This window comes from Geotrypetes seraphini, chromosome 2 (genome assembly GCF_902459505.1).
Source record: "Geotrypetes seraphini chromosome 2, aGeoSer1.1, whole genome shotgun sequence".
NCBI classification, from domain to species: domain Eukaryota; kingdom Metazoa; phylum Chordata; class Amphibia; order Gymnophiona; family Dermophiidae; genus Geotrypetes; species Geotrypetes seraphini.
The window spans coordinates 67,913,386-67,941,109 of NC_047085.1; the positions used below are offsets into that span (position 1 = coordinate 67,913,386).

The 27,724-nt window shown below is 41.5% G+C and overlaps 1 protein-coding gene across 3 annotated transcripts in view; it reads left to right on the forward strand.

The window, feature by feature from the left end:
- Positions 1-27,724, forward strand: part of RGS22 (regulator of G protein signaling 22) — a 475,118-nt gene that overhangs the window by 289,887 nt on the left and 157,507 nt on the right. For all 3 annotated transcript variants that reach the window (XM_033934655.1, XM_033934656.1, XM_033934657.1), the window contains one exon: positions 15,198-15,360. In XM_033934655.1, the coding sequence (XP_033790546.1) occupies positions 15,198-15,360 (163 nt within the window). The remainder of the gene's footprint in view (positions 1-15,197; positions 15,361-27,724) is intronic.

Genomic DNA, 27,724 nt, shown 5'->3' on the forward strand with positions numbered 1-27,724 from the left:
GGGTTTCTGTTTCCTATGTGCAAGACTTTACATTTCTCTACATTAAACTTCATCTGCCAACTCGTCGCCCACTCCCCTAGTTTGTTCAGGTCCCTTTATAAATCTTTGCAGTCTTCTTTAGTCCTAGCCACATTAAACAGTTTGGTGTCATCTGCAGCTTTTATTACTTTGCACTTCGTCCCTGATTCTAGATCATTTATAAATACATTGAATAGCAGCGGTCCAAGCACCGACCCCTGCGGGATACCACTCGTGATCCTCCTCCAATCCGAGTAGTGGCCCTTCACTCCTACCCTCTGCTTCCTACCCGCCAACCAATTCCTGATCCATCTGTGTACGTCTCCTTCCACCCCATGGTTCTTCAGTTTCTGAAGTAGGCGTTCATGGGGTAATTTGTCAAAGGCTTTTTGGAAGTCTAAGTATACGATGTCTATGGGGTCCCCTTTGTCCATCCGTTTGTTAATTCCTTCTAAGTGCAATAAGTTAGTCAGGCACGATCTTCCCTTGCAGAAGCCATGTTGGCTTGTTATCATAAGTTTATTCCTTTCTAGATACTCCTCGATGCTATCTTTTATCAGTGCTTCCACCATTTTCCCCAGGACCGAGGTCAGACTTACCTGTCTGTAGTTCCCTGGATCACCTCTCGATCCCTTTTTAAAGATGGGCGTAATATTAGCTATCTTCCAATCCTCCGGGATCATGCCTTTTTTCAGGGATAGATTACAGACTTGCTGTAGTAGTTCCGCTATTTCCTCCTTTAGTTCTTTCAGTACCCTAGGGTGGATTCCGTCCGGTGATTTGTCAGTTTTTAATTTTTCTATCTGCCTGTGTACATCTTCGAGGCTTACTTCTATGGATGTTAATTTTTCTGCTTGGTCTCCTTTGAAGATTTGTTCAGGTTCCGGTATATTAGATGTGTTCTCTTTTGTAAATACTGACGAAAAGAACATGTTTAGTCATTCCACCACTTCTATCTCCTCCTTCATCACTCCCTTCCTATCTCCGTCATCCAGCGGTCCCACCTCCTCCCTAGCCAGCTGCTTCCCTTTAACATATCTGAAGAACGGTTTGAAATTTTGTGCTTCCCTGGCTAGCCTCTCTTCATATTCTCTTTTTGCTTTTCTAACCATGAGGTGACATTCTTTTTGATACTTCCTGTGTTCTTTCCAGTTCTTTTCGGTTTTGCCCTTTTTCCATTTCTTGAAAGAATTCTTCTTATCCCCCTATCGCTTTCTTCACTTCTTTAGTTATCCACGCCGGGTCTTTTGTTCGGCTCTTTTTGCACCCTTTTCTGAATCTGGGGATATACAGATTTTGCGCCTCACTCACCGTGTCCTTGAATAAAGACCAGGCTTGCTCTACAGTCTGCCATTTCTTTGAGCTGTTCCTAAGTTTCTTCCTTACCATTACCCTCATCGCTTCGTAGTTTCCTTTCTTGAAGTTAAAAGTTGTCGCTGTGGTTCTCTTTCCCTTCGGTATTCCTACTTCAACTTTGAACTTGATCATATTGTGATCGCTGTTTCCCAACGGTCCCACTACTTCCACTTCCTTTGCAAGTCCTCTTAGCCCATTTAGGATTAGATCCAGAGTGGCATTCCCTCTCATCGGTTCTCTGACAAGCTGATCCATGAAGCAGTCCTGAATAGCCTCCAGGAATATAATTCCACTAGGAGCACTCGAAACAATAACATGTTCATGTACCCATCTGTAAAATTTGTTCAATACAAGAAATTTCCAAGCAGGGAAAATGAATTCTTGGTTGAGTTCCCTTATGCATATACTAAATTACCATAGTCTAACTTTGACAATACAAAGGCATGAATGTAACGTATGCAATGATTTCTCATCTAAAAAATCTCTAATAGCTCTGAGCAGTCTTAATGTCCCATATCTTTTAGCGGTGACAGATGAAACCTGCTCCTCAAAAGTTAGATGACATTACTATTACAGCATGCATTTTGGTTCCCAGTTAAAATTCATTTAAAGTCAAGGTACCATGTTTGGCTCTGAAATGCCACTGCAAGAATGTCACATTATCTGACTAAAACCATAGTGCCCTATGAGCTCACACAATCACTAAGATCTTCTTAAATGAGGCTTTTCCAGCTCCTGCCTCTGATTGACCATAGGCAGTCAGAAAGTAGGCTTTTCAATTAAGTTGGCCCTGGGCTCTTGAATGATCTTCTTCCTAATTAGTTAGAGAAGAAACAAATTAACATAGTAACATAGTAGATGACGGCAGATAAAGACCCGAATGGTCCATCCAGTCTGCCCAACCTGATTCAATTTAAATTTATTTATTTATTTATTTTTTCTTCTTAGCTATTTCTGGGCAAGAATCCAAAGCTTTACCCAGTACTATGCTTGGGTTCCAACTGCCGAAATCTCTGTTAAGACTTACTCCAGCCCATCTACACCCTCCCAGCCATTGAAGCCCTCCCCTGCCCATCCTCCACCAAACGGCCATACACAGACACAGACCGTGCAAGTCTGCCCAGTAACTGGCCTAGTTCAATATTTAATATTATTTTCTGATTCTAAATCTTCTGTGTTCATCCCACGCTACTTTGAACTCAGTCACAGTTTTACTCTCCACCACCTCTCTCGGGAGCGCATTCCAGGCATCCACCACCCTCTCCGTAAAGTAGAGTTTCCTAACATTGCTCCTGAATCTACCACCCCTCAACCTCAAATTATGTCCTCTGGTTTTACCATTTTCCTTTCTCTGGAAAAGATTTTGTTCTACGTTAATACTCTTTAAGTATTTGAACGTCTGAATCATATCTCCCCTGTCTCTCCTTTCCTCTAGGGCACAGGTGTCGAAGTCGGTCCTCGAGGGCCGCAATCCAGTCGGGTTTTCAGAATTTCCCCAATGAATATGCATTGAAAGCAGTGCATGCACATAGATCTCATGCATATTCATTGGGGAAATCTTGAAAACCCGACTGGATTGCGGCCCTCGAGGACCGACTTCGACACCCCTGCTCTAGGGTATACATATTCAGGGCTTCCAGTCTCTCCTCATACGTCTTCTGGCGCAAGCCTCCTATCATTTTCGTCACCCTCCTCTGGACCGCCTCAAGTCTTCTTACGTCTTTCGCCAGATACGGTCTCCAAAACTGAACACAATACTCCAAGTGGGGCCTCACCAATGACCTGTACAGGGGCATCAACACCTTCTTCCTTCTACTGACTACGCCTCTCTTTATACAGCCCAGAATCCTTCTGGCAGCAGCCACTGCCTTGTCACACTGTTTTTTTCCTTTAGATCTTCGGACACTATCACCCCAAGGTCCCTCTCCCCGTCCGTGCATATCAGCTTCTCTCCTCCCAGCATATACGGTTCCTTCCCCAAATGCATTACTCTGCATTTCTTTGCATTGAATTTTAGTTGCCAGGCATTAGACCATTCCTCTAACTTTTGCAGATCCTTTTTCATATTCTCCACTCCCTCTTCGGTGTCTACTCTGTTACAAATCTTGGTATCATCTGCAAAAAGGCACACTTTTCCTTCTAACCCTTCAGCAATGTCACTTACATACATATTGAACAGGATTGGCCCCAGCACCGAACCCTGAGGGACTCCACTAGTCACCTTTCCTTCCTTCGAGCTACTTCCATTAACCACTACCCTCTGGCGTCTGTCCGACAGCCAGTTTCTGACCCAGTTCACCACTTTGGGTCCTAACTTCAGCCCTTCAAGTTTGTTCAACAGCCTCCTATGAGGAACTGTATCAAAGGCTTTGCTGAAATCCAAGTAAATTACATCACTTTAGGAAACAGCTTAAGCTGAGGTGGTCTATTCAAGTGTTTGAATGCTGGTCAGCATTCATTATGGTATTGTGCTATATATTGTAACCATAATTTGCAAGGGTGAGGTTTTTTGTGTAGAAAGCTTTCTTCCTGCTGTAAGGAGGGAATAATTTGCTTTTTATGTAACTGCTTTGTATTATTTCTTAATATTTGTAAACCACGTTGATGCAACTTATGTTGTTAAAGGTGCTATATAAAATGTAATACATCAAATCAATCAAATAATCGTTTCCTGTAGGAAAATAGGCCTGTTGAGTTCATTTGAAATCTCAAGCAGGACAGAGCACATTGTGACAATCTTAACATCAGTGGTATGGCTGGGAAAACTTGCACAGAGCGGCCATGATTATCGCTCGAACATCAGCAAACATGGGATAACAGGATGTTTCAGACCACAGCCTCACTAGCTTTGGTGGCTGTATGGAATATTACAAAGCTTGGTGGTAAGACATGGGATGGGGCTTGGGTGTTGGATTCAGTAGGAGTCTTGTAAAACCAAAGAGAAGGAAGACAAAGCCTGAAAAATGCTGCTAGCAGATGTGATGCAAACTAATACTGTTATGGAATTTAAACATTCTTGGGATAGATATAGCGAAATAGGAACAGGGTTGAGAGGTTGTATGAAATATATTGGTCTAGGTAAGAGAATATATTTGTCCATCTGTGTGGATTGGTAGAGAAACATGGGAGAAGAGCTGAGCAAGCTGGATAGGCCAATTTGTCTAAGGAAGTGCAACAAAAGGAAGAGGCTATAAAAGATGGCAAGACTTGCCTTGTCTGAGAGAAATGCTGAATCTAGAAGAGTGCCCTAAGAGTATATAAGAGTGTAGGAGATTTGTTCAAGCTAAGAGAATGGCAATGTAGGGGAAAAGAGCATTTGCGTAAGCAATGCAAAATTGTAAGGTAAATGAGATGTGTCGAGAAAACAGGTTGTCATGCAAGCCAGCTCTCCAAAAGAAAGAAAAAGAGAATTTGATATCTTAACCTTTGAGCCATTCATGTAATTTCATTCAAATTTCTCTTACAGAGCACCCAGTGATCCTCCAACTCATGTTTTTCATATGACCTAATTCTCCACTCCCACCCCCCCCTCCTATACTCAGAATTGCTGTTTTTCATTACCTTGGTTTCCTATAGGGAAAACAGCTCAGTTCAAATGTAATCTCAGGTAAAAGCATATTGTGAAGTCATCAAGCTTTTGTAAAGTTAGTGCCAATAGGTCCATGATTGTATAGTTGCATGCCTTGGAAGCCACCTTACTCTAAAGTAGAAAAGGAAAAGTTGAAATCTTGGGGAGATCAAAGTACATTGTGATGTCATTAAGGATTTTGAAAGACCTGTTATCATTGGTTGACACTGATCATTTTAAGCTGGCCTGCTATTGGTTTCTAGGCATAACCATAAGCGAATTACTACAGAAGGAAACTGGACATCATGAAATGCCCACACATCTTGTCTTTTCTAGAGGAACTGATTTCTGTGTACAACACTGGTTACACTCTGACCTATTCTCCAGAAAGTTTTATTTGTTGTCCTTATATATGAGGGGTGATCTTATTCTAAATATGCATTTTTGGTATGGATATCATAACCTTAGCCTAAATTTGATAGAATTCATGCCATTTCATTTAGGATGCCCTTAGTGCTTGCCTGAAAAATCTATAGAGGTCTGATACCAGTACTGGCCAGAACCAGACAGACAGAGCAATGGCCCTCAAACTGCTGCCTTTGAATCAAGTTTAGATCACATCTAGCTCATGAAGCGATTATTTCGTACATGTATATCTTTGTCTTTCTCCTGCAGCTCAGGGATTTCATCCAGCAGACTAAGCAGACCAGTTTCAGCCCTGGTGATCTTTTTCACTTTATTCTATGCTTTCTTGCCAGATGCTCTATAGTTGCCATTAAAATCCTGTGTGCTGTTGCAGTGCCAGTAAATTTTCTGATTTATAAAAGATGAGTGATGCTCCAAAAATTTCACATGCAAATGAGGTTTGCGGAAATCCCATAAGATCAGTCGTTGGAGAAAGTGACTTACACATCCACAGAATAGTTCATGGAAAGAGGCATAAATGTGTGCATGCGCCAGGAAATGCATCATAGGCATGCCTTATTGTAACGCATCATAGCCACACATCATAAGAATGTGTCGATACCCATTGGGGAAATGGAGGGGAGGGAAGAGAACAGAGAACTACCAGCAAACCACCCATACAAATGTGAAAATGCAAGATATTCTTTTTTTTCTACACTGCTTTGGAGAGACATATATTGTGCCCTCCTCTAATGCAATCGGCAGCCCCAGACCTGCCGGTATATGCTTTTAGCAAATGCATATGAGATATGCCTTTAAACACGTACCTGAGACACACCTGAGACATGCTTTTAACACTATTGGCACTTCCAGACCTGCTGGTAATTTTAGTGCGTTAGTTTGTTACTTTATTTTGTGCATCACCCGGCCATGTCTAGGCATTACTTGGCAATGCACATTTTAATATTATTGAGGTCACTGGAACACATTTGCATTGTATTTTTTGATGCTGCAACGAGGCATGAAAAAGACAGCAAAGAACCATTATATGCATCGGAAGCTACAATGCTTTCATGCTAAACCAGTTTGAACTGGTTTAGGGTCAAACATTAAAGGCACAGTAAGTTTAGAGCATCTGGCCCTCATTTCTTCTCTCTCAAAAGTGGTAATTATCTGAGGAAAAGAATGAGGGAGCAGCCAATGCCTCTGAAGCCTGGGGCTGTATAACCTGCTGAGTCCACCCATCAACCTTCAATCACCAGTTCAACCTTGGCTCACACCTGTCATGAGTTGAGTATCATTGATACTAAGGGAGTAAATATTCCCTGTTCTGTTTTTGATGATGCAGGGATGGAGTAGGCCGTGTCTCTCTGCTCTTGAACTCTAGGGCTGTAAAGTGCAGTTCCTGAGACTGCAGGATAGAGATATTTAATGGCTCTCTTCAAATTAATATCAATGTTACCAGCTGGCCGCAGAGAACCACATTTAACAATGAGGCAAATCACACCCCTTTATCATATGCATAGGGTTACTAGATGTCAGGATTTACCAGGATATGTCCTCTTTTTAGAAGACATGTCCGGACAGCTTTTCAAAACCCAGCACTTTGTCCGGGTTTTAAAAAGCTTCTTCTTCAGATCGCACTGGGAGGAGACATCTGCACATACGCGGATGCCCTCCCGACTGGCGAGAACAGGCTGAGGGGGTGGGGCTAGGGGCAAGCCTGGGGGCAGGTCTATGGGTCCGGGTTTTGCACAAGTAAAATCTGGTAACCCTACATATGCATATATATCAGTTTACATACACAAATACTAGCTGTCTAGATTTCTAGCACTAGCTTTCTAAATACAACATGTATGCAAGATACATGAGCATTTTCTGGCATTTGCAAGTGAAAATCACAAATAGAACTTCCAAAACAACTGCCTCTGTTTTTTTTAAAAAATGGTAATGTGTTCTTTTATAATAACAATTCTTATACTGTTATGCAAGTAAAGATATTAGCAGAAAAAGAGTAATATTATCTTTTTATTGATCATTGTGAGACAGCTACTTTGACTAGTGTGCTTAGTTGTAAAATTTTAAGAGGACAGAAGCAATTCAGAAAAGGTCTACAAAATAATACAGTGCATGCAACACAACCCCTATCAGGAAAGACACTCATAATGCACTTACTGACAGAAAAAAGGGAATGGGGAATATGATCGCACTGAGGAAAGGGATGTTACCAGTGCTGTGCCTCAAGGTTCTGTTCTTGGGCCTGTTTTTTTTTTAACATTTTTATAAGCGATATTGCTGAAGGGCTGTCGGGTAAGATTTGCCTCTTTGCAGATGATACCAAAATCTGCAATAGAGTAGACACAGGTGTAGACTCTTTGTCAATCTATCGGTTTTACAGTATTCGCATATGCTGACGATGTCCAACTTTTACATCCTATCGACCCCAATAATCAATTTGAAATCATTAATATCAATGACAAACTCAAACAGATTCATTTATGGTTGGACAACAATAGACTCTCCCTAAACATTAATAAAACCAACACGTTACTCTTCCCTTGGAAAGAAAATCATAAAATATCTGTTCCTATTAAAATCCAAGGAGTAACGCTTAAACAAATTAACAAAATTCGGATCTTAGGCGTTATCCTTGATGAAAACTTAACATATCATGACCACATTAGTTATGTGGTCAAAGCCTCTTTTTACAGACTACGTCAAATTCGTTCTATTTCAAAATTTCTCTGTGCAAAATCTTTAAATATATTAATTCATTCATTAATTATTGCAAAAATCGATTATTGTAATGCTTTATTCAAAGGAATGGCCCAAAAAGAAGTCAGAAGATTACAGATCATACAAAATACTTCAATTAAATTAATTACTGGGGCCAAAAAATTTGACCATGTAACCCCTTTATTACAAAAAGCACATTGGCTCCCAGTGGGACATCGAATTTTATACAAGTTATCTTTACTCACCTTTAAATCTTTATCATCTAAAACTCCATCATTCATTTATAAAGTCCTAATTCCATACACTTCTCAAAAAACCTTACGATCCAATCAGCAACTTTTATTAGTTGTTCCCTCTCTCAAAATCATAAATACCAGAAGACAGTATATTTTCTCAGTCACAGCACCACAAACATGGAATTCTCTCCCACTTTATTTGAGGGAGGAGAAAAACCTCGACAAATTCAAAAGCCAACTTAAGAGTTTTCTTTTTATAGACGCTTTTAATCCTTAATTGAATGGCTAATTACTCTGTACAACTCCCTTTTACTTCAGTCAGCTATATATTTATTTTGTTTTCCCATCCATTCTGTGTATTTACCCTTTTTTATCCCTCCTTTCCTATTATAAATTGTATTTCTTCCCCCTCTTTCCCAATGTTTCCTGTCTAAATTTGTCTAGTTTGTTTTAAATTGATTTTAATATTTTATTATATTATTATTAATTTTTTATTATGTATTTTCTGTAAATGTAAATCGCTTAGTAGTTACGATAGGCGATTAATCAAATATTGAATAAACCTTGAAACCTTGAAACCTTGAATAACATGAAGAAAGACCTGGCGAAGCTTGAAGAATGGTCTAAAATTTGGCAGCTAAAATTTAATGCCAAGAAATGCAAGGTCATGCATTTTGGCCGCAAAAACCCGAGGGAATGGTACAGGTTAGAGGGTGAAGAACTTATGTGCACGACAGAAGAGCGGGACTTGTGTGTGGCCAAACAGGTTGAAAAATTGACAGCGAAAGCTAGAAGGATGCTAGGTTGCATAGGGAGAGATATGGCAAGTGGAAAAAGGAGGTATTGATGCCCCTGTATAAGACTTTGGCAAGATCTCATTTAGAATATTTTTTGCACTTCTGGAGGTCGCACCTTCAAAAAGATATAAAAAGGATGGAGTCAGTCCAGAGGAAGGCTACTACAATGGTGCGTGGTCTTTGACATAAGGAGTATGGGCATAGGCATCAGAACCGGGGGGGGGGGGGACCACAGGGACCGTGGCCTCCCCAAAAATTTATCCCTGGTGGTCCAGAGGAGCAGCGGGCGGGAGCAAGCTTTCCGCACTCCTGCCCACTGCTAACCCGGTGGGTGGCGGCAGCTGCATGATGCGGTTTCTTCTGCCACTCAGTGGCAATGAGCAGGTGCGCACTTTGGTGTGCCTGAGAGTCTTTTTGACTGGCAAATTCGCAAGAGCCAGTCAAAAAGCTGCTCAACCAGTCAAAATATCCGCTCAGTCAGTCAAAAAGCTGCTCAGCAGAAGAACCGCATCCCATGGCTTCCACCATGCACCGGGTCAGTCGCGAGGTAGGAGGACAGGGCAGGGAGGGGGCTGGTTGCAAAGTCTGACAGTGGGGAGGGAAGGGGCTGGCTGTAGTCTGACAGGGGGGAGGGGAGGGGGCTGGGTGCAGAGTTTGACAGAGGGGAATGGGGAGGGGGCTGGGTGTAGAGTCTGACAGAGGGGAGGGGGAGGGGGCTGGGTACAGAGTCTGACAGGGGGGGAGGGAAGGGGGCTAGCTGCTGAGTCTGACAGAGGGGGAGGGGAGGGAAGGGGCTGGGTGCAGAGTCTGACAGGGAGGGGAGTGGTGCTGGGTGTAGAACCTTATGGGGGACTGAAAGAAGGGGGCTGGGTGCAGAGCCTGGCAGGGAGAGGCTGGGTGCAGGGAGTAGGGAGTTGGGAAAACAGGGAGGACAGATGCTCAGGGGGTTGGGAAGACAGATACTGCACATTCTGGGAGAGGGTTGGGAGGGCTAGAAAAGGAGGAAAAGCGAGATGCTGCATAGGTGGAGTAGTGGGAAGGGAGATAAAGAAATGCTGCTGGTGGGGAAGGGAAAAGAAATGGAGAATTGTTGGACATAGGTGTGTGGCATGAGAGGGAAAGAGAGATCTATATGGGGAAAGGAAGAAAGAGGAAGAATTGTTGGACATGATAGTGATGAAGAGGAGGGATGGAGAAATGTTACACTGGGAGGGAGGAGAGATGACCCAAAGAAGGGAGAGATATCAGACCACTGGAATGGGAAGGAGAGAGAGAGAGAGATATCAGACCACTGGAATGGGAAGGAGAGAGAGAGAGAGAGATGCCAGACCACAGAATGGAAGGGAAGGAGGGGAGAGAGAGATGGCAGAAAGGAGAGGAGAGAGATGTTAGACCTCAGGAAGAGGGTGGGAGAGGAGAGAGATTCCAGGCTCTGGGAAAGAGAGGAGAAAGGGGGGGGGAGGGGGAAGACAGATGTCTGACCATGGGAAAGGGATGAGATGGTGCATAGGGATGGAGGGAAAGGGGAGACAGAGGGAGGAGATGGTGCAATGGGTGCAGCAGGGAAGAGATAAGAAGAAATGCTTCTTATGGATAGATGGGAGGAGGGGATAAGAAAGAGGGAGGAGATGGTACACATGGATAGATGGGAAGGGAAGGCAGGAAAAGTAGATTTTGAGAAGAAAGCAGAAAAATGGATGAAAGTTGAATGTTAAAAGTTAATGCTAAAGATGAATGTATTTGCTGAAATACTTTCAGGGATATAGAGTTTGTAAACTCAAAGCCAGAGAAAGCTATGATACACATCAAAAAACTGGCCTTATAAATAGTAAACCAGTGAAGGGTGATCAAACAAAATTATAAGGAAGCTCAGAGATTTGAAACTCTGAAGGGAAGGTTTTGAGGCCTCCCTTAGGGAAAGAGTTTACCTTCCAGTCATAGTCCTCTTATGAAAAATGTTTAATCACTCCTTCAAAGGTATTATGCAAAAAAACACTTCAAGAAACTTCAGAAAATGTCTAAACAAGGTACTGGTTTTAAACTTGCAATTGTCACTGCACCTGTGGCAAGTTCTAACAGGTTTACTTAACTTATAAGCAGGTTTGAAGGGGTCCCAACGCGGCCCCGTTTCGATCCCTGCTTCAGGGGACCCGATTGCTGATTCTCTAAACAGGTTCCATTACTTTCATGCTGGTAAAATTTGCTGTGGTGACATGCAGCTGAAGAAACTTCTGCTGGAACAAAGTGCCTGGCGGTTTCAAGATTTAGAAAGCACTTTGTTCCAGCAGCAGTTTCTTCAGCTGTATGTCACCACAGAAAATTTTACCAGCATGAAAGTAATGGAACCTGTTTAGAGAATCAGCAATTGGGTCCCCTGAAGCAGGGATCGAAACAGGGCCGCGTTGGGACCCCTTCAAACCTGCTTATAAGTTAAGTAAACCTGTTAGAACTTGCCACAGGTGCAGTGACAATTGCAAGTTTAAAACCAGTACCTTGTTTGGACATTTTCTGAAGTTTCTTGAAGTGGTTTTTTGCATAATACCTTTGAAGGAGTGATTAAACATTTTTCATAAGAGGACTATGACTGGAAGGTAAACTCTTTCCCTAAGGGAGGCCTCAAAACCTTCCCTTCAGAGTTTCAAATCTCTGAGCTTCCTTATAATTTTGTTTGATCACCCTTCACTGGTTTACTATTTATAAGGCCAGTTTTTTGGTGTGTATTAAAGATGAATGTATGGCAGAAGGTGAAGGAGAGAAAAACAGCAAATGGATAAAGTGGCCCTGGATACACAGTTAAGAGCACAGACAGAAGAAAGTGCAGCCAGAGACTGGGAAAGATAGTTTGAAAACCAAAATCACCAAAACAAAGGTAGGGGAAATGATTTTATTTTCAATTTAGTGATTGAATTGTGCCAATTTTGGGAATTTATATCTGCTGTCTATATTTTGCACTGTTAAGGAAGAAATGCATTTGTTTCTATTTCTCTGGGGTTGTATTGCATGTAGAGTCTTGAATCTTAGGGTTTCGTTTAAATATATTATTACTTTTAGTTTGTGGTCCCGTATTTGCATAGGGGTTATCTGTGTTCTGGTAGGAATGAATGTTGAGAAGCATATGTACAGTGTGCTTTGTGTAATTTAATTTTGTGGTTAACCATTATGTATTATTAATAAGATTATATTGTGTGTATATATGAAAAATGAATGAAAAAAATGGTATTACAATTAGTACTATTATGGGGGCGGGGTCTGGGGCAGTTTGTGGGCCTCCCCTTACCAACAAAAAAGCATTCCGCTGCCTATGAATATGGGGACAGACTTAAAGCTCTCAATCTGTATACTTTGGAGGAAAGGAGATATGATAGAGATGTTTAAATACTTACATAATGTAAATGCGCATGAGTCAAGTCTCTTTCATTTGCAAGGAAGCTCTGGAATGAGAAGGCATACAATGAAATTAAGAGGCGATAGGCTCCAGAGTAATCTAAGGAAATACTTTTTTACAGAAAGGGTGGTAGTTGCGTGGAACAGTCTCCTGGAAGAAGTGGTGGAGACAGAGACTGTGTCTGATTTCAAGAGGGTCTGGGATAGGCACGTGGGATCTCTCGGAGAGAGAGAAAGAGATAATGGTTACTGCAGATGGGCAGACAAGTTGCCTTTATCTGCCATTATGTTTCTATTCAATATTTTACAGTTTATTCAATATTTGACAGTTTTCAGTAAAAGTTTGGAAAGTTAAATTTTTCATAAAAAGGAAAATTGAAGGACAAAGTGACATGATATGCTGTAAGGAAGAATGTTGAAAATAAGCAGTTAGTATGTCTTTAATGCAAGGATGGTAGATGCTTAAAATAATCTACTGATGGAGGTAGCATATCAAGTTAACTCCTTATGGTACTTAGGGGGCCTGGGATGGGACTTTGTCCCCTGTATGGGTGCTCAGGAATCAGGAGGTGCAAATCTGGACCTTATAGGTAATACGATCTGGAGCAGTGACAAAGAAAGAAATTTGGCAACTATTTTATTACAGGTATTAGAAGAGAAGCTTCAAACTACATAGGTACATTGACAAAATAGGATAACATTATTGTGTTAGATGCATTGCAGTATATGCATGATTGTAAAGCCTGGCTAAAAGAGGCACACAAACATTTTTGCTAGGCAGGAGAGAGAGGATTGATGGTTGGGTTCTCTTCCTGCCTCTGCCAGCAATGTAAATCTAAGCTCTAGAAGAAACAAGAAGATGCATTATTGTTAATAAGAGAGTTTTAAATTGTTTTAATATACTTGCAAAGTTTCAGAAAGCAACACCTATATGAAATCACATAAATCTTAAACATGTGGAGAATTTCTAACTCACAGAAAATATAGTTCCAAAAATGTTCCTTTGAACATGAAGTACTTGTTCAGTAATTTCATATCATTCTATGAACATGACTTACCCTTCTTTGTTAGGTCCTCTTCTGGTTTACCAGATGATTGATGTGTAGAGATCTGCAAATTTCTTCAAAGCAAGAATATGTTACCAAAGCTATTATGAGGGAAAAGTTGAAAACTCTAATAAGGATTTCATAGAATCATTGATCTGACTTCAGATTTTCTGAAAAATCTGAGTCAGATATTTTATATCAATTTTTGATTTGGGGGGTTTCCTTAAAATGTCATCTGAAGTCTTGCATAGGGCCATGATGTTCTACTGGTTTCTAGAAGCATTCCCACATCTAAATGGAAGCATTACAACACCTAAAAAGGCCCAGACATTTAAATATTCCAGTTCGTTTAAATTCCATTTTAGAACATGGGACCTTTTACTCATGGGTAAGCTGAGTACATCTAGATGGCAAGAGGGTGTGGGGAGGGCAAAGAAAGGGAATGGTCTGGGTGGGACATAGGAAATCCACATCTGCATTAGGAAACCTGGATGTTGGAATTTACACCTGCTTCAAGGTATGTCTAAGTGCCTACTCTAGGAACAGCTTTAAATTCTAATGACACCAGTCCCCATAATGCCTTCCCCATCATTCCCCATCCCAATGCCAGCTTCTTCAACCCTCTCTGACACCACACCAAGTCTTGCCAAAACACTACAATAACTTCCTTCTCAAAACTCCACAATCATCACAACCAGCCCCACCCCCCAAGAGACCCCCAACCAATTCACCCTTGTGTGGACATCAGCTCCCTCTCTGTTGCAGTCCCTGGGCTTGCTTGTGGAGTGATGCCAATTAAATCCTGCCTCATGGTTGCCAGGTCTCCAAAGTGGCTGCAAAGACCTCAAGCAGTGATATTGCAATATTACAGCTACAGATCAGGCTTGGTAAAATGTGAGGTGGGCATCACTCCCATTCTTCTAGACACTGGTGATTCCTGATAAGCCCAGGGATTGGGTGGATGGGAGGCTTCTATCCCAAGCCATTTGAGGGCCTTGGGCCCAGGGTAGGATTGAGTTGAGAAGGTTGCCATGTGTCAGACATGCCCACACATAGTGGCCACTTGGGAGGGGTGTCAGGAGGGGCTTGGTTGTGGTACTAGAGATGCTTGATTGTGATATTGGGGTGGGAGTTTGGTGGTAATGTTGAAAGGGTTGGGCAAGGTGGCACTGGGGTAGGAAGCAGTAATTTTAGAAAGTTGCTCTTCTATGGGGAAGGAGGAGTACACATTTTTTCCTACATCCAGCTTTCTAAAATCACCGCTTCCTCTGGATGAGGAGGGCTTGAACATGCAGACCTGGTCCTATTTTATAAGAAGCTTTATGTTTGACAGGGTCTCTTGTAAACAGAATGGAATTGCCACACATCCTGAATTGGACATTTGAATTCTCCTCTACATGTCCTTTCTAAAATCTGTCTTAATGTATCCTAAGAGCTGTAATTGGAGCTTTTTTTTGTTTGTTGTTTTTATACTATTACAGAAACGATGTTATGCAGTAAGGTACTAAAATCATCTCAGGTCATTTTAATACTCCTCACTAGCTTCTTTTTGATCTATACATCTGTTTGGATTTCCCTGATAAAGGGACAGTCAGTGTTGCACTTAACTATGCATTATGAAAGGTACTTAACCTTTGTGTACTACTGATAGAACGGATCTAAAATGCTGGGAGGCAATTGAGAACTTCAGAAGAATGTCACACACGGACATAGAGGGAAGGGAAGAAATGTCCAAACAAATCAAAACGAAGTATCTAAATAAAAATTACTTCTTTGGACCCAATAGTCCAGCTTCAAAGGAGGAGCAGGACCAGGTAACAATATAAAATAAAAGCAAAAGGTTTTCTGTGTTATATTGGTACATTTTTACTGCAGTTTAAAACTGCTTCACAGTACATGAGAATCAAATGAGAAAAGCCCTTTTGGGTTCTTATTGGGTTGTAAATACAAAAGGAAATTTTTTTTAATGCCACATGATAAATGTTAAGGAATTTGACTGCTAGACCAGATTTAGTCTACTTAGTTTAGCAAAGAATATGTGATTTTTAAAAACTAAAAATAGTAACAAAGTTAATAGGGTCTTTAGTTAACATTTGGTCTAAAAGGAAATATTCTGTTTACTATGATATTAAGTGCCTTTTCACTTAGATCAGTGTATCGCAAACTGTGTGCCATGGCGAGATTCAGGGTGTGCCACGAGATGCTGGGAAGGAGGAGAGGTGCCGTCTCCAGCTGACTAGCTACTGGATGTGCCTCTCGTGAAAGGCACAAGCTGTAGGCCAGTGGTTCCCAAACCCTGTCCTGCGGGACCCCCAGCCAGTCGGGTTTTCAAGATATCCCTAATGAATATGCATGAGAGAGATTTGCATATAATGGAAGCGACAGGTATGCAAATCTCTCTCATGCATATTCATTAAGGATACCTTGAAAACCCGACTGGCTGGAGGTCCCCCAGGACAGGGTTTGGGAACCACTGCTGTAGGCAATCAGCCAGCACTGGCACCTCTCCTCCTCGCCGGCGCCTCTCCTCCCAGGATTAGCAAGCTCAGGACACATGCGCATAACCTCATTATGTTGACGTCCGCGCATATCTGGAGGCCCTCCAGCCAAGGCCCCAAGTTTAGTGTGCCGTGCCTTCAAAAAGTTTGTCAGACATTGACTTAGACCGGTGGTTCCCAACCCTGTCCTGGAGGACCACCAGGCCAATCGGGTTTTCAGGCTAGCCTAATGAGTATGCATGAGAGAGATTTGCATATAATGGAAGTGGCAGGCATGCAAATCTACTCCATGCATATTCATTAGGGCTAGCCTGAAAACCCGATTGGCCTGGTGGTCCTTCAGGACAGGATTGGGAACCACTGACTTAGACGATGTTGGACAACTGACAGTAGGGTCAGTGTTAGAGGATACAACCAGGGTAATTCCCTGTGCCTAATACCACCAATAATGCACTTCTTGATCCTAATGTTTAAAATGGTGCTGATTATGTCAGACACCAATACTTTAACCTCATACCTACTGGCATCACATCCATTCTGTTTAGGCATTCAAAGAAAAATGGCTTTTTGTCAATAATGAAGCATCTTAAATCTTCTGATTTGTGGCTAGCTTGCTCACAATGGAGAATCAAAAGTCCTTGCACATGTCTCCTTCTTATGTTTGATTTATGTTCCAACATCCTGATTTTGAAAGATTGCGTTGTCATCCCAATATATAGCATGTTATAAGGACACTGCACTGCACATATTGCACAATTTGACCGGCAGTTAGAAAAAGTTGTCAACTCATACTTCTTATCATCAACAGAATTTATGAAATCTTTCAACTGCACATATGCTAATGGCACACACACTGTAAACGCTGTATTTAAGAAGTACCCCAAAATTCCAGATTTTGTTAATCTAACACCTGATTTACTTTGCCGGGCTCAAAATATCCTTCAAATGTTTATCCTAGGAAAAAACAATCATTGATGGAATCTCTTTAAACAAAGGATGAAGCAGAACAATTGCCCATTTGTTGATATTTGCCACTGTAGTTCCACGGATTGAAAATTTTGAAACGCGAGTTGTCAGGTCTTCAAATGTTCCTGCACACTTTTGTGCAGAAAGTAGCAAATCACAGTTATTATACTGCACTCTTAATTTTTGGGATATCCTCTATGCTCAGATCTTACCATCAATTCACAAACTTGCTTTTTAAAATTTTATACATAGAATAGATTCTCCTCAATCTTAATATCTGCAAATATGGTACGCTGTCTTTGAGATATCTAGGGTGACAATTGAAATATGCAAGAAAAGTGTTTCTATCTGTACATTTCTGAAGTTTTTGTCACAAAACATTCTTCTTGTTGAAAAATCTCAATATCCAATTAATTGATTTTCAAATAGGAAAAATGCTCTACAAATTGAATATTACTGTCACAATTATTATTATTGATGACATTTTTATTGATGACAAAGAATTACCACAAAACAACAGTCACAGTACACTTTCAACAGTACGGTACATCCAGAAGACAACACCAAGGCTACTAACAAGTGTGTCTAGTCATCAATCCATTTTAACATTAATGTTCCCCAACTCCCCATCTCCCTCCCCTCTCCCTATAGCCCAGTCCTTAGATATCAGCAGGAGCAAAATAGAAGGCCACTTCATAACTGCAGCAAACAACAATCCTAGGCCCTGTTCCTTAGGGTCCCCGAATTAGTGCCACTACAAGCTTGTCAGGTTCTGTACAACCAAGCAAACACAACATCTGCAACTGTTTCTACCAAAAGAATCACATTCCCTTAATAGGTGAATTATTATTCAATCCCCCAAACAGAATGTACTAAACAACAAATATTTCCCCTCTAGTGTACACAATCCCCCCTTCTTACCAATCTTCACTGTAGCCGCAAACAGTATCCCCCCATTCCCATCTCAACCCTCTCCTTCCCCTTCCCCACCCTCACAATTCATTACTTAATAAACTGCACCCACTAAATAAGGACCCCCACACTTTCATAAAAGTACATGTTGTTTTACGTTTCCCCTTGGCTTCTTTGGCTTCCCATCCCGCCAAAGGTACTGTCACAATTATTAAACCAGTGTACAAGCTTATCCAAAGTTCTTGTCCAAAGCAAAAACCACATTGTCTGTATACCAACACCAGGAATGAATCCTTTCTTTAAAGGGGAAACAATCAATCCAAGCTTTTTCAAAATGAGACATGTACAAATTTGCAATAGAAGGAGCAAACATGCTATCAATAGGGACACCATTGATTGTAGGTACAGCTGTTCATCAAACAAAAATTTTTTTCATTGCCCTGTACTTAAGAAAAGACTTATCCCCCATCCCCTTTTATCAAGCTGCATTAGAGGGTTTTAGCGTGGGCCATCGAGGTAAGTGCTTTGATGCCGGCTCACGATAAAAATCTCTAATTCAGCTTAATAAAAGGGGCCCTTAGTCTTTACAAAATACTAGATTTTTTCAAATGCACTGATCTAAACATATACTCTTCTACCTTCTAGAAATGTATTTGCAACAGGGTAGTTGTATAAGAGACTTAAGCTTGTAGAGCAGTATGGGATTTCCTCTTGTGTCAGAACGCTTCTTCTAGATTTTCCGTAAATCTATGAAAACCTGTTATTTCAACAATTCTTAGAAAATTGTTCTAAGGAAAATTAGTTATCTTTTCTCTAAGATGTTGGATGAGGGTCTTCATTTTATTTTTGGGCTGAAAAAGTTTGACCATGTAAGTCCCTTTTATCAACGGCTGCACTAGCTGCCTTTTGAGGCAAGAATTTTGTTTAAATTTGGTCGTATTTGTTTTAAGGCATTGTTTGGCTCAGCCCCGGAATATATTTCCTCGCAGTTTAAACTATATAATTCCACTAGGAGCACTCGAAACAATAACATGTTCATGTACCCATCTGTAAAATTTGTTCAATACAAGAAATTTCCAAGCAGGGAAAATGAATTCTTGGTTGAGTTCCCTTATACCCCAAGCTGAATCATACTATGCTTTTAGAAAGTTGCTAAAGACTAAATTATTTAAAAAATAGTGAAATCCTATGTATTTTTATTTTTATTGATTATATACTTCACTGAATGTACAGTCTTCTTCATGGAAACCGCTCAGAACTTATGGCAGGGTGGTATATAAGACTAAAGTTTATTATTATTCTCTCTAATCTAACTACTTTCACTTTGATTATCGATTTTTATGTGAACCAGTTCGATCTCCTTTTGGGGAGATGACACAGTATATAAATCCAAGATTTCAATTAGATTATATTAATTGAAGAAAAGAATCAGGAAGTACATTACAAACCCCCCCCCCCCCCCCCCCCCCCAGTATAGCAGCTGTATTGGTGGCAGGCTCAAGACTTTGAAACTTAATGAAAGAATCTCTAAGAGTATGTATAGATGTTAAATTTTTCAAGAAATTGTTAAAGACCTCCATATTTGTGAGATTCTTCCTTACTTAATCATTTGGATACTAGTAGCTAACAAAGCACTCCTATGTGATTTGAAGATAAGATGGTGGCTTTTAATAAGAGTTTTTATTTGATAATGTATTAATGGATATATAACGTTTGTTACTTTTGTGTAGGTACCAACTGTTACCCGCTTAGTTGATAAGTGGGATAGAAATTTTTTAAATAAATGAATACTGCTATGAGTCACAGCCACCATTTTGAAATTGTGAGGCAGTGGGGAATTTATTTATTTAGATTTCTATCCCGTCCTCCCAACAGCTCAGAACGGGTTACAAAAGGACATTCACAGTGTAGGATGAGGACATGAAGTTAAAGACAGGGACTACAGAGGACAAAATAACTATAAAGGAAGAGGGGGGATACTAATAGAAGCATATAAGGTTTCCTAACTTTATAGGGACAAGAGGATACAGATAGTTGCTTTCAAAGGGGTCAGTTTACAAGGAGTCAGAATATTTGGTAAAAAGGAACGACTACTTCAGAAAATTGTGAGCCATGGAATCAATGGTGAAATACTCATGTGGATTAAAAACTGGCTGGAGCACAGGAAACAGAGAGTGGTGGTAAATGGACAATACTCAGACTGGAAGAGCATTACCAGTGGGGTGCCACAGTGCTCAGTGCTTGGACCCGTGCCCTTCAACATCATTATAAATGGTCTGGACATTGGTACGACGAGTGAGGTGATTAAATTTGCGGACAATATGAAGTTATTCAGAGTAGTGAAGACACAGGGAGATTGCGAAGATCTGCAACGTGACATAATCAAGCTCGAGAAATGGGCATCGACATGGCAAATGAGGTTCAACAGATAAATGTAAATTGATGCATGTTGGTAACAAAAATCTCATGCATGAATACAGGTTGTCCAGGCCGGTACATGGAGAGACCTCCCAGGAAAGAGACTTGGGAGTTCTGATCGACAAGTCGATGAAGCCGTCCGCGCAATGTGCAGCGGCGGCGAAAAGTGCAAACAGAATGCTAGGAATGATAAAGAAAGGGATCACGAACAGATTGGAGAAGGTTATCATGCCGCTGTAATGGGCCATGGTGCGCCCTCATCTGGAGTACTGCTTCCAGCACTGGTCGCCATCCATGAAGAAGGACACGGTACTACTCGAAAGGGTCCAGAGAAGAGCGACTAAAATGGTTAAGGAGCTGGAGGAGTTGCCGTACAGTGAGATTGGAGATTGGAGAAACTGGGCCTCTTCTCCCTTGAAAAGAGGAGACTGAGAGGGGACATGATCGAAACATTCAAAATACTGAAGGGAATAGACTTAGCAAATAAAGACAGATTGTTCACCCTCTCCAAGGTAGGGAGAACGAGAGGGCATTCTCTAAAGTTGAAAGTCTGTTATAGGGGAAAACACCCTCCAGGGATCTCTAGACAAAGTTGGACAAGTTCCTGATAAACTGGAACATACGTAGGTGAGGCTGGACTCATTAAAGTACTGGTCTTTGACCTGGGGGCTGCCACGTAAGCAAACTGCTGGGCACAATGGACCACCGGTCTGACCCAGCAGTGGCAATTCTTATGTTCTCTCTGAAAGGCCATTAGCGAGTCCAGTGACCTGATCGGAGTAGGTAGTTGGTTCCACAGGTGAGAGAAATTGCTGCTGAGTTGTTAGTATCCAGTGACACAGGACTACATGAATGCCAAGGGGGAGAGGGCAGGGAGGAGGGAAGACAGCCACTCTGCAATATTGCTGCCAGCTGCAGAACTTGGGAAGTTGGAGGGGGAGGAGGTGGCCGTTAGTTGGTGAGGCTTGGTAATCCCTACTAACCACAGCAGGGGAGATATTCATTTTGAGGGAGCCTAAGCTTAAAGTGGGAGGCCCCAAAAAGCAGTAATATTTACCCTGATTAAACGATTCTCCACGTGTGCTGCTGACAGCTGATTCAGCATCCCCGCTCTGATGAGGATTATCTCAGAAGAGGCTCACCGTTGCTGTAATAGAAGTGAATGGGAGAACCAGGAGCGTGCATCCCTGCTCATCAGAGTGGGGATGGGGAAGCCTGTGGCTGCTCCCACTGTCAGCGCTACACGTGGAGGATCACTCAGTCAGGGTAAACATTACCCTGCGTACTTTAGAAAGTTGGTCCTTGATCTGGCAGCTGGGCTTCAATGCCAAGAAATGTAAGGTCATGCATCTCGGCAACGGAAATCCTTGCAGAACTTACACCCTGAATGGAGAAACTTTAGCCAGGACTACGGCAGAACGAGACTTAGGAGTAATCATCAGTGCTGACATGAAAGCATCCACTCAAGTGGAGAAGGCTTCATCTAAAGCACGGCAAATGATAGGCTGTATCAAGAGAAGCTTCGTCAACAGGAAACCTGAAGTCATGATGCCACTGTACAGAGCCATGGTGAGACCGCATCTGGAATACTGTGTTCAATTCTGGAGGCCACATTACCGTAAGGATGTGCTCAGAGTTGAATCGGTTCAGCGGATGGCCACCAGGATGGTCTCGGGGCTAAAGGGTCTCCCGTACGAAGAAAGACTGAGCAAATTGCAGCTCTACACTCTCGAGGAGCGTAGGGAGAGGGGAGACATGATTGAGACATTTAAGTACATCACGGGACGGGTAGAGGTGGAAGATGATATCTTTCTTCTCAGGGGACCCTCGACCACAAGAGGACATCCGCTCAAGCTCAGGGGAGGGAAGTTCCGTGGAGACACCAGGAAATACTTCTTCACGGAGAGAGTGATTGAGCATTGGAACGAGCTTCCAGTGCAGGTGGTCGAGGCGCGCAGCATCTCAGACTTCAAGAACAAATGGGATACCTATGTGGGATCCCTACGAGGTCATGCCAAGGGATAGGGTCACTAGGACTAAATGAGCGGGTCAGTAGAGTGACAGTATAATTACAATTATTCTTTAGGGGGTCAGTAGATTTAAGAGGGTGGGTAAATAGTGTGGGCAGACTTGATGGGCTATGGCCCTTATCTGCCATCATCTTTCTATGTTTCTACTGCTTTTTTGGGTTCCTCTCCACAGTGTCCCTTTAATGAAGGTTTATTATTAGATACGTACATCTTCTATATTAGTGATTACAAATTTGGGACCTGCTCAACCTTTTTTTTGCTCATCGGCTAGTGTTAATGTTTGTGCGGCCCCAGAAGAATTTTTTTCTGCCAATGCGGCCTGAGCATGGTTAATTGGACGCCAGTGCACTCATAAAGCTACAATTGCCAATTAAGCTGCTAGCTTTCACTCAAAGTGTGCAAAATAACAAAAAACGTGGAAAATGACGCATAACGCAAGATTTACCAAAATATAATTATTTATTTATTGCTTTTATTTTTCCATCATGGAACTCAAAAGACTAGTTGTGTTAGCGGGAGGTCGTTATAGTTGCCAAAATGCTAGCCTTCTGATAATGATCTCATCTCAATACTTCGAAGCTCCCCATTATATACCTTTAGTCCAGTGTGACATCATTGGCCGTGGGCCAACCAAAAACAGGTGATCTTTAAATTCAGACAAAGAAAATTCCTTTACATGTTTAAAAGTTTCAGAAATCATAATTTTTTTGTTTACATTCATTCTTGAATATACATTAACATTTTATTACATATCCAATATTCTTTTTGTCCTTTTCACAAAAGGTATAGTAAGAGAACCTGCATTTGTTAAGTGCTGAGAAATTCTCAGCCCTCCCTGTCAGCCTTAGAGAAAAAGGAGAAGGAGGGGCTGTTTCCCCCTCTCCCTGAGCTGACAGCTTCAAATTTCACTGATACTCACACAGAAGCCTTCCTATGCTGGAGACTGCTACAGGTCTCTGATTCTAACTTAACCATTTCCAGATGTTGTGTTTAGGATTTTTCCTTAGTATTCTTTTTATATAATACATTTCACTTTAAGTACAAATTCTTTCACAATCCATTCATACTTGGGGGCCCCATCATTCATCTATTCATACCATGTATTTCATTCATATTTAATGCATGTTATATCTCAGGTTGGGATACGTAATCTAATATGCTCTTCCTAACCAGCCTAAGGCACATCTGGTATCAATTAGAACCACGAGGCTAGAAGTGGGAAAACTAAACAAAAGGGACACAGGCTGAACACAAAATGGAGTAAAGCCAAGCAGAAGACACAGAAAGACAGAGAACAAAATGGAGTCCATGTATATCCTGATTTCCTTCATGATCTAGCCTAATAGCAAAGTACATAAAAAGAATATTATTATGCTTTTCCTTAATATTAATCTGTAGTGTGTTTTTCTGGCCTTGGCTGCATCCATATTCAGATTTTTATTCACCAATTTTTCGTACGCTTCTATTGGGTGTGGCCTTAATTAACACATATGCTTGTATCTAACTAGAGTTACCCAAAATCATACGAAAAGCAGGCGCTTTTGTAGAAAAATTCCACCAAATACTGCACTATCATGTCCTGACATCCATTCCATTACCGTCCCATAGACATCACACCCTACTGGCCACGAGCCACTACTGCTCAGGCCCAGGGAAGCCAAAAGGTTGGACACCCCTGCTGTAGAGGAAACTGCACATCTTCTCTCCTCCAAACCCACTATCTGCTCTTCTGATATGATTCCCACCCACCTACTTGACTCTATCTCTCCCACTGTCATCTCCCCTATTTGTCATATCCTTGACCTTTCAGTCTCCAATGCAACTATTCCCAATGTCTTCAAACATGCCAAACTTACATCTCTCCTCAAAAAACCTCACATCTCCCTTCAACTATTGCCCCATCTCCCTCCTCCCCTTCTTAAAGAAGCTATTTGAACATGCTGTTCACTGCCATTGTCTGGACTTCTTTTCATTTCAAGCTATTTTTGACCAATCAGGCTTTCACCTACTCCATTCTATGGAAACTGCCCTTGCTAAAGTCTCTAACAACATGTTCCTGGCCAGATCCAAAGAACTCTACTCTATCCTCATCCTTCTGGATCTGTCTGCTGCTTTCGATATTGTTGCTTCTCAAATGCTGTCCTCACTGTGATTCCAGGGTTCTGTTCTCTCCCAGTTTTCTTCCTATATCTCTCATCACACTTTCAGCATATGCAATAGGGGATCCTCCTCTGCTGCTATCCCACTGTCAATTGGTATACATCAGGGCTCTGTCTTTGGACCTCTCCTTTTCTCCATATATGCCCACTCTCTCAGTGCACTGTTCTCCTCTCATGGTTTTCAGTATCACCTCTATGCTGGTGACTCACAAATCTAGCTCTCCACACCAGATATCTCTATAGGAATTGAGACCTGAATCTCAGCCTGCCTGTCTGATATTGTCACTTTGATATCTTGCTGTAATCTAAACTGAATATGGCTAAGACTGCACTCCTTATATTTCCACCTAAACCCCCCTCCCCCTTTTCTCTATTTCTGTGGACAACACTCTCCTCCTCCCTGTCCCATTAGCCCACAATTTCGGGGACATCTTTGAGTCCTCTCTTTCTCTGCTCAGATCCAACAAACTGCTAAAGCTTGGCTAGGAAAACTTATATTAGAGGCCACTTCCTATTTTGATTTTAGGAAAACACTAAAGACCTGTTTGTTCAACATGTTTTTAAGCTAGTATTACAACTGTTTAACTCACTTTTGTTTCTTAGCTGATGCATTTCAATTTTAACTGATTCTTAATTCATGTATTCCAATTTTAATTGATTGTTTTTATTATGTTATTTCAATTTTACTGATTGTATGTATTTTATCTTGTGAACAGCTTTGAACCTTTTTTGGTATAGCGGTATACAAAAATAAATTATTATTATTCTTCCTCTGTAATATTACCAAAATCTGATTTCTCTTTTCTGAGCACACTACCAAAACCCTTATCCACACTCTCATCATCTCTCACTTAAATTACTACAATTTGCTTCTCTCAGGTCTTTCTCTCAACCATCTCTCTCCCCTCCAATCTGTGCAAAATTCTGTTGCATGACTTATATTCTTCAAGAGACACCATACTTGCATTACCCCTTTCCTTAAATTACTTCACTGCCTCCCCATCCATTTCCAAATACAATTCAAACTCCTCTTAATGACCTACAAGTGCATTCACTCTGCAGACCCTGAATATCTCTCCTTACTATCTCCCCCAATGATCTCCTCCCCCTGTGAACTCTATCGGGCAAGTTCCTCCTAACCATACTCTTCTCCTCCACTGTCAACTCCAGACTCCTTCCCTTTTATCTTGCTGCATCATGTGCATGGAACAGACTGCCCGAGTCATTACACCAGGCTCCATCTCTTCTAGTATTCAAATCCAAGCTAAAAGCCCACCTTTTCAAGGCTTCTTTCAACTCCTAACTCCCATTCACCATAAAATTACCTATGCCCTTCCTATCATTCTGCAAGGAACTCCCCTACCCCGTCTGCCAAACTAGATTATAAGCTCTGCATATGCCTTTCAGTGCTAAAGAAATGTTAAATAGTAGTAGAAGTAAATAGTAGTTACAGGCTTTGTCCTGTAGGGATCCGTTTTAGTATTTCTTTAAGGTGAAAGTATCTATTTGAGCGGTCACTTCACTTTTGCCCAAAATTGTCTCAGCGTTTCTGCTCTCTTTCAAAGAGGAAGATTATAGGCCTCTGTTTTGGTTGCTATGGCTCTTGGATGTTCGCTGGGTTCTTCTTCAGCATCTTCAATCCACCAATGACTTTTGGCATACAGATAATCTTTTTGTCCTTTTTCAGGTCTTAATAAGGATTGTGCTGCATCCAAGGCTATTGTGGTGCGATAGATCTTGGAAGCTATTGTGTCAGCTTATCTGCTTTCCAGTAAGAAACTACTGACGGCGTTCTACACAGGGGGTGGTGACCTTATGGACATTGTTACTCTTTGGAGGCAATTTTTCGAGCAGCAACTTGGTCGTCTTTGCATACATTTGTTAGGCATTACCAAATTGATGTGATGGTGTGGAAGGAGGCCACATTTGGTGCTTCAGTGCTATCGGCAGCGGTGAATGTTTCCCATCCTACATAAGGACTGCTTTGCTACATCCCACTATACTCTAGATTCATCTGCTGCTAACACTAAGGAAGGAAAAATTATGCCTTACCTGATTTTCTTTCCTTTGGGCATAGCAGGGTCCCATCTTGGAGTTCTGCTTTGTGTGTGGGAAAGCAGTTTATTGGGGATTTGTTTTACTGAAGTAATACTGGGAGACCAAGAGGCTGGGCATCCAAGACACACTTCAAGTCAGTATTCTTTATCTCCACTTGCTGGTAGATGGAGGTAACCAACTAGTCTCTGGATTCATCTGCTGCGCCTAAAGAAAAGAAAATTATCAGGTAAGGCATAATTTTTCCATAGGCATGAAATGTATTTGCATAAAATGGAGGCAGTGCATGCTAATTTAACTTATGCATATTCATTGTTGGCATACTGAAAATCTGAATGATTAGATGTGTCCTGAGGACTGTGTTGAGAACCCCTACATTAGAGGAATGTCATTGAGGGGTTGGTGATTGAGCTGGGCAATACTATCACTGGGATTGTTGATTGGTGTGGGTCTTCGGAGTCAGGGGTTGCTGATCAGAGAGATGTTGATTTGAGTATGGGAGATGCCATTGGGGGAGTGAAGTGGGTTTACGTCAGTAGAATGCCATTGGGGTCTGAGTTGCCGATCAGAGCAGAGATGTCATCAGGGGGATGCTGATTGGGGTGTGGGGGTTGCCATTGGGAGTGAACTTACATCAGAGGGAATTTCATTGGGATCAGGCTTACTGATCAGGTGAGGGGGTTGCATGGTTTGCAGGTTTTTAGCACAGGAGCCTGCATTAAATGCTTTGACAGCTGGGATGGATCTACAATGCCAAAGCATTTGATGTGGTGCTCCCATGCTTCTGCCTTGTGTGTAGATGTTGGGCAGGTGCTGACCGCGGCCTCACTATTTACTGCACAGGCTTTGTACTTCCAGTTAAGTTTTGCTGATAAGGGACACTAGTGAAAAACAAATTGTAGAAAATGAAAAACTATGGGAGACAATTTTATAAGAGGGTACCTATGTCTGAGTAGCAAAAATGTGCCTATTTTAAGCCTGTTGTATAAAGGCAATAAAGACATCTATGTGCATTTATAAATTAGATTCCCAGAACCACTCCAAAAGACACACAAATTTATATATGTTCTGAAGCTGGTATAAAGTTATGCATACAGTATATCTTAGGGGGGTAATTCTCTAAAGAGGATGCAAATATTG